This window comes from Mytilus californianus, unplaced genomic scaffold (assembly GCF_021869535.1).
Source record: "Mytilus californianus isolate M0D057914Y unplaced genomic scaffold, xbMytCali1.0.p SCAF_6, whole genome shotgun sequence".
NCBI classification, from domain to species: domain Eukaryota; kingdom Metazoa; phylum Mollusca; class Bivalvia; order Mytilida; family Mytilidae; genus Mytilus; species Mytilus californianus.
Genome location: NW_026262712.1, coordinates 39,866,253 through 39,880,966, shown reverse-complemented (window position 1 = coordinate 39,880,966; position 14,714 = coordinate 39,866,253). Strand labels below are relative to the sequence as shown.

The 14,714-nt window shown below is 33.6% G+C and overlaps 1 protein-coding gene and 1 long non-coding RNA gene across 4 annotated transcripts in view; one reads left to right on the top strand and one right to left on the bottom strand.

The window, feature by feature from the left end:
- Positions 1–9,487, top strand: part of LOC127705580 (caspase-14-like) — a 173,909-nt gene extending 164,422 nt beyond the window's left edge. For all 3 annotated transcript variants that reach the window (XM_052209913.1, XM_052209912.1, XM_052209910.1), the window contains 5 exons: positions 294–374; positions 3,466–3,740; positions 5,910–6,112; positions 8,057–8,180; positions 9,128–9,487. In XM_052209913.1, coding sequence (XP_052065873.1) covers positions 331–374; positions 3,466–3,740; positions 5,910–6,112; positions 8,057–8,180; positions 9,128–9,357 — 876 coding nt within the window. In that variant the 5' untranslated portion in view covers positions 294–330 and the 3' untranslated portion in view covers positions 9,358–9,487. The remainder of the gene's footprint in view (positions 1–293; positions 375–3,465; positions 3,741–5,909; positions 6,113–8,056; positions 8,181–9,127) is intronic.
- LOC127705586 (uncharacterized) lies at positions 9,353–14,463 on the bottom strand. Its single transcript, XR_007983916.1, has 2 exons — positions 14,017–14,463; positions 9,353–9,517 (listed from the first exon to the last, which is right to left on the bottom strand). It is a non-coding gene; the product is annotated as an uncharacterized LOC127705586 (long non-coding RNA).
- Positions 14,464–14,714: the final 251 nt, after the last annotated feature.

Below are 14,714 nucleotides of genomic sequence, written 5' to 3'. Positions count from 1 at the left end.
ATAAATATCCGGTGATTAAAGCTAATTGACTAAAACATTCGTTCATGTAATATAAAAATAAAGAGAAGTGTTATGATTGCTAATGAGACAACTATCCACCAAAGTTCAAATAAAGTGGATGTAAGCAATTATAGGCAACTTTACGGCCTCAAACAATGAGAAAACCCCATACCGTATAGTCGGATATAAACTAACGGCCTAATTTATAACAACACAATTTCATGTGTTCACATGTATTGCTACATGTACATATATCTGATATTATTTTTTGTTTTGTGTTTATTCGTTTTTAGTTTGACCTATTAAAGACATTCGTTGAGAAGTATCGTAATGCAGCCAGCACAAGATCAACAATACAGCTTAAAGCATGCTGAGTATGTATAACGTGTATATAAGGTCTAAGTGTTTATTTTTAAAGGTTAAAAGGAAAATGGAAACCAAAAAAAAAAATAGAAACGGTTGACACTCTATCTTTAACGTATATTAAGCTTGTTCGTACGGAGTCCTGTTGGGGACCAATACAGGGAAAAACAATATATATTTTTCCGTATCTGTACATTTTTAACAATTAAGCAAGCTGTAAGATATACATTGAACATCTAACAATATGGGGTTTTTTTGCGGACCTGTTTCGGGTATTTCATTATAACCCGTTATTTTCATAGCAGATTTGAATATTTAATATAATGTGTCGCAATCTATGGTTTGATTTAAACAATATTGTATTCAATACAAAAATAAATTATAAATAAGATAATACATTAAAAACAAACAGGATCAACAAACCAGCACGCTGTTTTTTTTCAATTTGAGTATATTCAAACGAGTAAGCTCTGAAATTGGATTAAAGTAAGAATGATAAATGCAAAAAAAGTTTGATAATATTGTAGTTTGAGAAAAAAAGGGAGAAAAAAAACAAAAGAGAACGAAATAAACTAGATGAAATGCAAAGAAAGCATATAACTGAAGCTTTCGTGTTATGGTGTAAATACGCTAGTACTTGGTACTGGCATGACAATAAGGATTTCGTGTTTTTGGACTTTGATGTTATAACGTTTTGGAATTCAGTGTTTGCGGTTATAACATTTTGGAATTCAGTTTTTGCTGTTATAACATTTTGGAAATCATTTTGTATTAAGGAAAGAATATCTCTGATTCCTTGTCCGCATTTGGTTACATGTATACTGCTTACCTTTTCGAGTTTAGTCTTCAGCGTTTGTATTAAAGTTTTGAATTTTCAAATAGTTTGGCCTCACTGGAGAAACAATACTTTTCGAAAGGTGCAACTGCTGTTGGAAATTAAGTGCCACTAATATTATAAGATGAATAGAACCGTGTTTATTGTTAACGACTTTACGTATACGTTTATGTCTATGTGTCTGTTCTACTCAATGTGTTGTTTACCGTACGTATACGTTGACGTTTAGATGTCGTGTTTACTCTATGTGTTGTTGACCGTACGTATACCTTGACTTTTAAATGTCATGTTTACTCTATGAGCTGTTGACCGTACGTATACGTTGACTTTTAGTTTGTGTTTCCACTCTATGTGTTGTTGACCGTACGTATACGTTGACTTTTATATGTTTTTTTCCACTCTATGTGTTGTTGGCCGTACGCATACGTTGACTTTTATATGTCGTTTTTACTCTATGTGTTGTTGACCGTTCGTATACGCTGACATCTAGATGTCAATTCTACTCTTTGTGTTGTTGATCGTACGTATACGTTGACTTTTAAATGTCTTAACCACTCTATGTGTTGTTGAACGTACGTATACGTTGACTTTTAGATGTCTTTTCCACTCTATGTGTTGTTGACCGTACGTATAACTTGACTGTTAGATGTCTTTTCCACTCTATGCGTTGTTGACCGTACGTATACGTTGAATGTTAGATGTCGTTTTTACTCTATGTTTTGTAGATCGTACGTATACGCTGACATTTAGATGTCCGTTCTACTCTATGTGTTGTTGACCGTACGTATACGTTGACTTTTAGATATCTTTTCCACCCTATGTGTTGTTGACCGTACGTATACGTTGAGTTTTATATGTCTTTTCCTCCATATGCGTGTTTTACCGTACGTATACGTTGAGTTTTATATGTCTTTTCCACCCTATGCGTTTTTTACCGTACGTATACGTTGAGTTTTAGATGTCTGTTTCAATCTATGTGTTGTTGACTGTACGTATACGTTGAATTTTAGACGTCTTGTCCACTGTATTTGTTGTTGACCGTACGTATACGTTGCGTTTTAGATGTCTGTTCCAATCCATGTGTTGTTGACCCTACGTATACCTTGAATTTTAAATATCTTTCCCACCCTATGTGTTGTTGGCTGTACGTATATGTTGACTTTTAGACGTCTGGTCCACTGTATTTTTTGTTGACCGTACGTATACGTTGACTTGTAGACGTCCTTTCCACTGTATTAGTTGTTGACCGTACGTATATGTATGCGTTGAATTTTAGATGTCTTTTTCACTCTTTGTGTTGTTGACGGTACGTATACGTTGTAATTTAGGGAACTTTTCCATTCTATATGTTGTTGACCGTTCGAATACGTTGACTTCTATGTGTGTTTCTACTTTGTGTGTTGTTGAACTGTGATGTCATTTAGGAATATCCCACATCTCCTTTTATTTAAACGAGTGCACATGAGGAAAAATTAACACACATGCACACTTCGTAAGGCAGGTCATTTAACTTGTTATTTCCAAACGTATAAAAATAGGTGTTTCTCCCTGGTCTGGCTCACAGTATTGTTTGAGTTAAAACTAGTAAATAAGAAACTATTACAAAACAAATTAAGTCAATGAATTAAGGATACACACAGTGAAATCCTTTCGAATTTCTGTGTTGAAAGTTTTCACATATAAGTGAACAACGGGTACATGTTTGGATTGATGTTTAACGTCCAGTAGCAAATGTTACAGGACATACCAATACGAGAATATACAATGTATATGTGGTATTCAAAAGTTCAAGTACGAATTAGAATACATTTGCTGCATGCCTTTATTAAACAAATAACATTGTGTATGAAAACTCTGTAAAATACACAAATGAAAAACAAAAGCCTGGAATTTGAGAAAACTATCAATTTTCGGAATAAACTGAATTTTTCAGTGGTGACTGCCCTGTTACTACATTTTTATACTACATATGATTGTTAAATATTTAAAAAATTGCTGAACATCACCAAGTCAAATATAAAAGATTTAAATTAGACTGTAAATGCAATAAAATACACTAGATCATGCTATTGGATTGTATTTCCTGATAATTAATATGTCACTAAACAACGTCATGCTTCTCATTTTATTGAAAGAAGTATGTTCTATTATACACATGAACATTATAGATTATCCGAATCACTTACTGGATATCGTAGTATTTTAAATCATATTAAAACATAATGTTTTACCTTGATCAGTTGTATCTTATATAATATATATTATAGTGACAACATAACAGAGACAAGATCAGGGAAGAAGACTATTGAAGTTTCGGAATCTACTTTTTTGTCTCCAGATTACGACGAGAATTGCTCGACAAGAGGATTGGCAGTTCTCGTACAGAATTTTGATCCAGAATGCCCTCACATAGAGAAGTTAAACAGTCAGTGTAACGAACTAATGGAACTTCTTCAAAGTTATGAATATGGTTTGGAAATTTTCGGAAATCGAATTCATGAAAATTTGACAAAAGATGATTTATACACCTTGTGTTCTAGCGGTGAGTACCTATCGGAATTAAGACCATACATGATTGGTTGATTTTTGCATTGTTATCGTCCAGTGGTTATCATATCATGCATATTCAGAACATTTACAATTGATAGAATAGGCAAGAGCTGAATGCTACATGTAGACTGAATTGACCGAAGGGCGGGAAAATGAGGGTACTATTTTAGATATTCAACAGAGACTTGATTTTTTCATGCATTCGACCTTTCTACTATACAAATACAAGTTGACATATACTTATTAAGAAGGGATATAGTTACGATACTGTTGTCAGGTCATTATAAAGATTGCATATTTTGGCTTTAATATTGATTCACTTATAGGGTCTTTGCATGCATCGGAATTAAACATATTTATTCTAAAACCAGTTGTTGGCATGACACGGGTTGTGTTCTTCTCATATATTTTATGACGGTATAATACTAAACCCCTAACAGGAGGGATTGTGCCTGATATTCATATGATGAAGACATAATCTTTCAATCAGTTTAATTGAGGTCTGGAGCTGGCATGTCAGTAACTGCTAGCTAGTAGTCTGTTGTTATTTATGTATTATTGTCATTTTGTTTATTTTCATTTGTTTCCTATTCTGACATCGGACTCGGACTTCTCTTAAAATGAGTTTTACTGTGCGTACTGTTGTACGTTTGTTTTTTCTACATTGGCTAGGTATAGGGGGAGGGTTGAGATCTCAAAAAACATGTTTAACCCCGCCGCATTTTTGCGCATGTCCCAAGTCAGGAGCCTCTGGCCTTTGTTAGTCTTGTATCATTTTTAATTTTAGTTTCTTGTGTACAATTTGGAGTTTAGTATGACGTCCATTATCACTGAACTAGTATACATATTTGTTTAGGGGCCAGCTGAAGGACGCCTCCGGATGCGGGAGTTTCTCGCTGCATTGAAGACCCATTGGTGGCCTTCGGCTGTTGTCTGCTCTATGGTCGGGTTGTTGTCTCTTAGGCACATTCCCCATTTCCATTCTCGAATTTATATAACATGAAGCGATACACGTAAAGTAAACGTTTATAGTCGCCTGGTATTCCGCTTCTGTTGTGAGCGAGCGGTTATATTCAAATTACTGTTTGCATCACAATTCAATTTGGGCTCCTCATCGCGGTCCGTGTTTAAGTCATGTTGAGTTCATTATGAAACAAATCCGACGGTTGGGAAGTAACATAACTATACGTTGAAGCGTAAATGTTAAAATGCAGGATAAAAACAATATTAATGCATTGTAGGTCAGTGTAAAATGTATTTGTACTCGCTCTTCTCTGTTTCTAAAGCCAATACAAATGAATTTTATATTTTCCTACAATGTACACATTTTTATTATATATGAGGGGTTGGAAAGGGGGATACCCTTCTCCCACCTCTTGCTCCCTATCTCCCATCTCCCACTTTTAGAATCTTTTTTTCTCTACCACCTATTTGTTGTCTCCCACCTCCCGCCCCCACCTCCCACCTCCCTCAAAAGCTGTCCACCCCCTCATCTATAACTGCTACTATTATTCGTTTAAACTTTTATACATGACCAAAAAAAGCATTAAGATAAGTACACCTTGTGTTCAACTATAGACCAAGATTATATATTAGTACTGTAGTAAATGTTGTGTTTTTGTTATTTTACCAATGAAAGAGGTGCGTGTCTTAAAGGCTGAGCATTGTATTCACTCGAAAAATGAGACGAATATAAGTAAAAAATGTTGCATAGAGATTCAATTTAAAAACTAGAAGATGTGGTATGATTGCCAAAGAGAAAAGTCTCAACCAGGGACCAACTTAAACAAAAGGTAATAGCTTTAGGTCACCATACGACCATCAACATTGAGCAAAACCCATACCGCATAGCAGCTATAAAATGACCAATGTAAAACAATTCTAACGAGAAAACTAACTGCCTGATAAATGTACAAAAGAATGAACAAAAACAAATATGGTATACAGCAACAAACGAGAACCACCGAATTACAGGCTCGTGACCTAGGACAGGCACTTTCATAATGTGTCGGGGTTTAATACGTTTTGAAGGCGTCAATAAACCCACAACCGGTACAGTGGTGTGTAGTTGAAGGAAAATATTCCCAATTAAAAACAAACAACATTAAATACGTGAAATAAAATAACATAGCTGTAACAGTACACTTTGTACATTTTTCAGTTGCTAAGGATATTGACAACAATGAGAACAACTATTATTACTGTCTGTTGTTTGTTATCCTTGGTCATGGCTCATCGGGAATTATTAGGTGCAAGACAGATACAGGAAACACAGATTATGCTGAACTATCAAAGATAATGGAGTTCTTTCAGCCTCAGAACTGTGCGGCATTGGCATTGAAACCAAAGGTCTTCATAGTGCAGGTGTAGTGTTGAATAACTAGAACTTTTCGTATGTCTTTTATTCCATCATAAAATTAACCTTGAAAAGAAGGTAACTGATTTCGACCCTTAAATCAAATTTTCGTTTTATTTTTCTGCCAAAAGATATGAAACAATCACCTTACATAGTAAGATATAATGACAAACATTATATAAATTAATGTATATAAAGCACGAAAGTTAATGTTTTCCGATTACTACATTTATCTACAGGGTACTTCTTCTTTTGTTCAGGAAACAATTACATAATATGGTAGATGTAAATAAGCCGTTTGTTTCAAATGGCTATCTGGTAGTGAGACATCTCTGAAATTATAACTACTAAGTTCAAAGTTTATTGTGTTTTTTAATTTGTCCGTAAGTTCCATTAGGGTCTGGATGGAGGGCCCTTCATTGCAGTATTCTTTAATTTTTTAGGCCATTATTCTCTGTTCTTTACATTTTTTGCCCATTATTCTCTATTCTTTACATTTTTTGCCCATTATTCTCTATTCTTTATGTTGAAGCACATCATTATTCTCTATTTTTTTATTCTGTTGGTCCATTTTACTCTATTCTTCATATTTTCCCCATTATTCTATTTTCTGTAAACGCTCATCTACAACCTCTTCCATGACCTTAATGATCTGTGATCTTTCGGCCAAATTGTATAATAAGCTTTCAAAAATCGTGCAACTTTTTCTCATTTTCCGATTGATTGATTGGTTTGCTATATGCTATACCAAGTATTTCATGAATATTAAGGACACGAATACATATAAACAACCCACAGTACGTTGGCTTTGTTAGACTTCGATATAAAGGGAAATAATAGCATATTAGATAGGGACAGACATTTAACCTTGCAACATGTCACATACGAACCCCTCAATGACAAAAGCTTTCATTTGTTGCTCGAGAAAGAGCATGTCACTCCATCAAACCAGCCTTCAGATTCAACGTACCATTCTGATTTGACGTGACTGCATATTTATACAATCAAAACCACCAAACGGAAGCTTTTTTAGCAAGGCTCTACTATCGGAAGGGGAGAATTCCAAGTGACGATATTCCTATGCAACAGTGGACCCTATGGTGTTCATTCTTAAGAGTGTCAAATCATCCAAAATTATCTTGAGATAGACAAGAACATAAATGAATACATACAAATAGATACCATCAAGTGATTAAAGACAAACTCGTTAATATGATCATTTCGCGGAAGGATAAATTCACATATTTTTGTGACGGAATATGCAAAAATATAATCAAACTCATAAGTCAAAAAACGAAATTACAATTTCATCACAATAAAAAAAACGAATAACGATGAAAAAATATACAAAAGTCTGCTAAAATCAACATATCAAAATAAAGACTGAGAATCACGAACATCACAGAAAGTCAGGCTGATCTCATCAGGTGCTCTGGAAGGGTAAGCAGATCCTTCACCATATGTAGCACCGTTCGTGTTGGTCATGAAAGTACAAAGCCGTTGATAAGTCTAATTTTGTAGATTACATTCGAGGAGAAGATAGAGTGTGTCAATGTGTAAATGTTAGTTTGATTGTAATTGACAAACACAAAATACTTGAATTTGAGTTTGAATTCATTAAATTAGCTTAACGTATGAATACATATATTTGTTATGCGCTGCTTACGATAGAGCATACTGTTTTCCGTCTGTGCATCCGTCTGTCTTTCTGTCTATCCAATCGTCCCATGTAGTATGTATGTATGTACTGTATCACAATATTTTTTTGGTGTTTAATAGGTTACTGCTTTGGTTTACAGTTAGTTTGTGGTCACATCTACATGAAACGTAGTTCACACAATTTCATTGAATTCAGTTTCCATTCAAGGAAACTATAAATCACTCTACATAGATTTGTTGATATGCTGTCTGTGTTGCATTAATTTGTTCCACATTTTTTAACAATTTTACAGACAATGGAACCCAAAGATCCAAATCAAGCAGATGCTCTCGGGATGCACGATGACGTTAAAGAGAGAAAGCAGCAGAGAATACCACGGGAAAGTGATTTCCTTACTTATACTTCTGACGAACCATGTGAGTCCCGTTCCAAATAATTGCAAAAATATAAGTGGAATATTCATATTTTTGATACAGTATGCTAGTTCATTTATTAAAAACAGTTTTATACTTCATATGCGGTAAAGTATATATTAATTGCGATAATAAAGTCAATGACTTATTACTCAATCTAAAGGTTTTGCGATACCTGCATATTCAGAACAAGAACAAACTAACAATTAACACAACAGGTAGACTCTGCTAGGTATCTCGACTGTGATGGAGTGCCTGAAACGAAGGTATGTTTGATAGGGGTTAATGTGGTGCCTTGGACTCCGTAGAGAGTTCTCGCAAGAGTCTTTTTTTATTAACGTGAAAGCTAGTTGTTCTCTCCTCACTCGAAGAATCGAATTTCACGATAGACGTGGCCATGAATTTATTCATTCTGCACAGCTATATGGACTCTTAACTTTATCAAGGTCTTCACTACAAGAACGGCAAGTCCAGGGATGAACCTTGGGTACTGGTCTTTTAGAAAAAAAATGCATTCTGAGATAAAAATTATCTTGAAGCATATGTTTATCATTCTTGCTAATAAGAAAAACATCTTTTTTCTTACTTGGATTTAAAACAAAAACAAAGATTGCCATTCTTGTTAATAAGAAAAACTTCTTTTTTCCCACTTTGATTAAAAAAAAACCAACAAAGATTACCATAAACATTCATGAAGAAGTAAAATGATCTCCTGCCTGTTGGCGAAGGTTCTCAGGTGGTAAGTTTTGTCGGACCTAATGCATTAAGTTTGATAATTTAATATCTAGGTTCCGAAAGTGAAATCAAAGCGTACGAACGAAACATGTGTTTGCCTTTGAAATGTTATGTGTTTAAGTACATCAAACAACACATAATAAATCTAAAATTCACAGTGGTTTACTTTAGATATCTTACTTCATGCTTTTTTATTAATTTTGTGTTTCTTGCAGGTTATTTATCGGACAATAAGTTCCTGAATTCAATAGTGAAAACATTAGATGACGAACAAAAAACTTGGTACCAAAAAAGCCGCTCTGTGAATCCGATACCAGTTACTGAAATTCAGAGTCTTCTGATCAAGATCAATAGAAATCTTAAGGAGACAAATTCAAAAGTGCCATATACAACATCATCATTGACTAGGAAAATGTATCTACAAAAGAGAACGTTTCAGGTGTGACCATGAAGGGACTGCTATTCTGTCCATTGTATCGACTTTACGATTCCTGAATACACCTTTAGTGGAACAAGTTAATTGCAATGCTATATTCGAATGAAATTAATTATTTATATATTTTTTTTAAAAACGATATGGGGTCGACTTTTTGTTTACTTCGTCCCTTAAGGTACCACGATACCGAATGGCATAACTCCCGATTTCAAAAATTTTTGGCACACTTGTACTTTGATACGAGTTACATCGGAATATGAAGTAAAAAATGGGGGTCACCATTCTTGTTTTTTGGTAATTTTGATAAGTAAATGTCAATTTTGGCACCAAATTTACATAGATATATAGGAAAAATGTCTTTTTTTCGACTTACTTCTCTCGATTTTTCAATGGATGGCTATTTTCTCATATACGGAGAAAGACTAAAACTAACATAATATCCAAGATTGTATACCAAATCCATACATGTATAAAAAACATATGTCACCATCCTTGTTTTTTTAGATAAATCGCTTCAAAGATGACCGATACGCTTAGAAATTGACAAAAATATGTGACGTTACGGAATACAGAATAACGTTATTTTTATTCAGAGGAATTGAAAAAAAAAATATGTAACGGGATCTGAATGGTGTTTGTTATTTTATTTTCATTCCCTCTGTCGGAAATTTGCTAATAATTCAATATAACATTCGACTGAGTTAATTTTATTTCGTCCTAACTGGGTGCACTTTTAGCTTTCAAAACTGAATCTTCAACTTAACCCTACTAAACTAGACAATGCTGATTACACCGTTGTATCCATGCATGATTAAAATAAAGTGCTTCAAAAATTTGATTTGGTAAACAATGATGTTCAAGTACAATTTGAATTGATTGATTGATGGTTGCTTAACGTCCAGAGGCAAATATTTCATGGATTTTCAGGACGATACAATACAATTTGAAAAGTTATGTCTAAAAGACACATTGGATGCAGCCGTCAAAAAAGGTTACATGTTCTGTTTGTTGTGAAAATTATAAACAAATCAACATCCTGGGAAAATACGTATTCTATAAATATAGTTTACTCTGTATGATGTAAACGTGTGGGTTGTCTGCGTAGTTTGTCGGACAAACCTTGCAAACTGTATGCAAAATTGCACTTGAATCTACAAAGTTCAACATTCTGTCATTCGTGGAAAATTATTAAAAAAAGTGATCCTGAAAATATACATGCACCCTCAATATAGGTAAAATATCATCAAAATGCCAAATTCAGCAAACTGTCATTAAAAATTAAAATCTGACAAGATGCGCGTATTGTATATGTACTAACACCAAGTACATAATTTAAAAGTTAAAGCTTCAAAAACTGTAATCCTAAAAAATCAGCTGTATAAACGCTATATACCAAGTAAGGGACGGACTGTCGAAGGACATGGTAAAACAATATGCTCCCGGCATTTTGTCAAGGGAGCAAAATATATATTAGCATATATGATGATGTTCTATTTTATAAATCATTTGGTGACAACATATCTTTTTGAATAAGCAGTTCTTAGTGGAATGGTAATATGGAGATCTCAAATGTAGCAACGTAAGCAAGCTAACGTCTATGTCATTTGGTCTTTGATGGAAAGTTGCTAATTGGCAATCATACCACATCTCCTTATTTCATAAGAGATTGAGTTTTCTCCTGAAATACAAGAATTTTAAAGACTAACAAATATGTACTAGGAGACTGAAATATGTTGCTGTTATAGTTAAAATCTGTCTTTTGTTGTGAACATGTGATGTTATAATTTGATAGATTTAATACTTGCCATACTAAATATACTTATTAACTTTCCAATACAAGGGACCAACGAATCTTTACTTAAACTACAAATTAGCAGTAAACAAATACTCGTCCATCCTGCATTAGTCACATGTTATATAGATGTCTTTGGTTTTGTGTGTCGTTAATTGGCCATTTGCTGTTTTATTGTATATCCCACATATCCATCATGTATGGTATTACACTAGTAATTTTTTGGGTCCCTTTATAGCTTGCTGTTCGGTGTGAGCCAATGCTCCGTGTTGAAGGCCGTACCTTGACCTATAATGGTTTACTTTTATAAATTGTATCTTGGATGGAGAGTTGTCTCATTGGCACTCATACCACATCTTCCTATATCTATACACAAAGAAAAAACAACCCTTTTAATATACATAAACACTTGTATACTTGTTGTAAAATCTCCTTTTGAGACTGCGAAGTATCTCGGGCTTTTCCCGACGACTATGTGAGCAATATGCCCATCCCCCAAAAGGCATCTTTGCTAATCATCAGCTGTACCTGTACATCATGTCCAACTCAAAACACCAAAAACACACCCCTCCCCGATGAAAAAGTGCAAATTAATATGAAACTAAAATAAAATTAGCTAAAAAATAAGCTTTCGAAACCAACTCGGATTTCTTCTGTACAGTCCAATAAATTTCAAAGATTGTTTATACTTAAAACATAGGGAAAGTTGTTCGGCCAAATAGCCAATTTCAGTTACTCTTCTTTTTTCATTCCATGCCAATAAACCAGTTTCTGTCTGAGTTTGTACGTCTACTTGCATAGTGCTTTTTTCGCTAAATTCTATCGGTATTCTTTTCCAAACAAATTTCCTTTTTCTATTTTGCTAGCGACGTTTTTCGGTGACCATTTAAAAACAAATGGGCTTCTTAGCGGAATTGCATTAATTGTGGTACAATTCCCCGTATTTTCATACATTATCATGCGTTTCTATAATTTGGATTTCTACTTTCAAAACAAAATTTCATCGGGAAACGGCGTGCATCCTTAATAAGAATGTATTACAAAAAAAAAAAATAAAACCCAACCCAGAATAAAAAGCTCAGTCTGTAATGCAAAAGAACATGTATAGATAAATCGAAAAAATGCTTACTTATCAATAGAAACAGAATATTTAAAAAGTATATATTTAAATGTGAAGGATGAGAAGAAGAATTGGCGGAAAACGACGAAGCAATCAATGTCAAATAACGTATTGCATCAAATCCCTAGACACTCGTAATCTATGCAAAGTTACCATTAAAAATGGTAATAAAATAAAAGGTTAATTTACTATTTATATTTCACCTAAGTGTGATTTTTTTCTCATTTTTGTTCTTTTATTTGAATCGTAATTATGCAAAGTTTTTTGTTTTGTGTTTGAATATGATACGTATAGAAAGCGACGCTAAAATGAAGGTATTTTTAATATATAATCATATAAATTTGCAAATTTGAAATAAAGAAACATTTATCTTTCAATTATTTTATACTAGACTGAGGCAAATTCTTTGTTTTATTCGTTCTAAGTTATTATAAAATAAAGGCAACAGTAGTATAGCGCTATTCGAAAATCATAAGGGAACTACCATTTGATTTTTATTGGGGAGGGGGGGGGGGGGGGGGGGGGGCTACAATGAAATTTGAAAAAAATAGGCAGGACAGGAGTTTTGAGTAAAAAAAAAAGGCAGGATGAGACACTTGCAAAAAAAAAAAGTCAGGACGACAATTTAGGTAAAAAAAAGTCAGGATAAACTAAAAAAAAAAGGCAGGACTAATTAGAGTGAAAAATAAAAAGTCAGGACAGAGATTACAGCTAAAAAAAAAAATGCAGGACAAAATTTTTCATCCTAGCCCCCATAATATAACAATGGCCATTTTCCTGACTTGGTACAGGACATTTTAAGAAAAAATGGTGGATTTAACCTGGTTTTGTGGCTAGCCAAACCTCCCGCTTTTATGGCAATGTTAAATATAACATTAAAATGACAAGACTACATGACAGGACTACAATACAAAAAAATTGGAGAACATACAGGACAGAGACCCACACAAATAATAGCTATCAAAAGGTACCAGGCTTATAATTTAATACGCCAGACGCGCGTTTCGTTAACATAAGACCTATCAGTGACGCTCAGATCAAAAAAGTTCGAAAGCCAAAACAAGTACAAAGTTGAACAGCATTGAGGACCAAAAGTTCCAAAAAGTTGTGCCAAATACGACTAAGGTTATATGCCTGGGATAAGAAAATCCTTAGTATTTAGAATAATTCATACTTTAGAAAACAGTAAATTTATAAAATGACTATATAATAGATATACATGTTAACACCGAAGTGGTGACTAACTACAGAATAAAAACGAATACGTAAAACAACCTAAATCAGCACATAAAAAGGCACAGCCGAACAACGTATTATATGTTAGCCGAGGAGATCCACGCACAATGTGACGTCACAAATAAATTTCTATAAATTTCCGAAAAATAGGATAGAGTTCAAGATAAGGTTTGTAATACTGATATACCATGTATTAATAACAATGAAAATTACAATACTTATTAATGTACAATTGTGGTAGTAATTAGATAATTAATTGTATTATCAAGCTATGTCGGTATATCTTCTAAATCAAACTGTAAACCAAATACATCGTATAAATTTAGTTGACCCAAACTAAAATCTTATAAATGAACTGGGTGATTAATTATCTTTACCGTAACACACGAATAGAACAGAAAAAATAAGATTTACAACTACAAACGATAAAAACGTCAGGTTTAACGTTTGCCGTCAATTTCAAAGATGTCAACAGCTGGGACGATAACTCGTGGCATAACGTCATTCGGTATCGTGTAACCTTAAAGGACTATGATATTATGGTTAGATTGACATTTCCCTCGAATGTGCCAAGAACGTCATATTAGGATTCATATATTGCCAAAGACATGTATGATTTTAAAGGTAGCCAAGCCAGCCACCTCTGCTTGAATATTTTTTTACATAGACAAGGAACTAGAAATGGCATAATCAACGTCATAATTGATTAGGGATTTTTTGTATGGCCATTGGTTGATATTGTTCATAATGTTTTTTGGGGATTTATGCAACGAGGGACACTTTTCAATCATGTACAGGTATTATCCGTTTTATTGTAAAGCAAACTTGAAGAAAAAAAAACGTGTAAAATATGTGCATCTCATTGCTAATGTCACTAATTTGAAGCTTTATTTAGACTTGTATAATATGATATAGTATTGCATAGTACTATTTCCCACCGAAGGTAGTGAAAAGTTCGCATTCAATATTCTATCGTATTGCATAAGTGCAAATATATCCTCAAATAATCTTTATCAGAGACAAAAAAATGTTTTTAAAATCTTTTGAAGCTTTGCTATTCGAATGAAAGAAGGCATACATACAGTACATACAGACTTTAGTTTCCATATAATGTTTCATAATCATATTGGCTGACTGAATCATAATGCTAATACTTAATGTCTCAAGCGTGAAATTGTCAATAGAGATTGTTAAAGGTTACAAGAAGTCCCGTCTTAT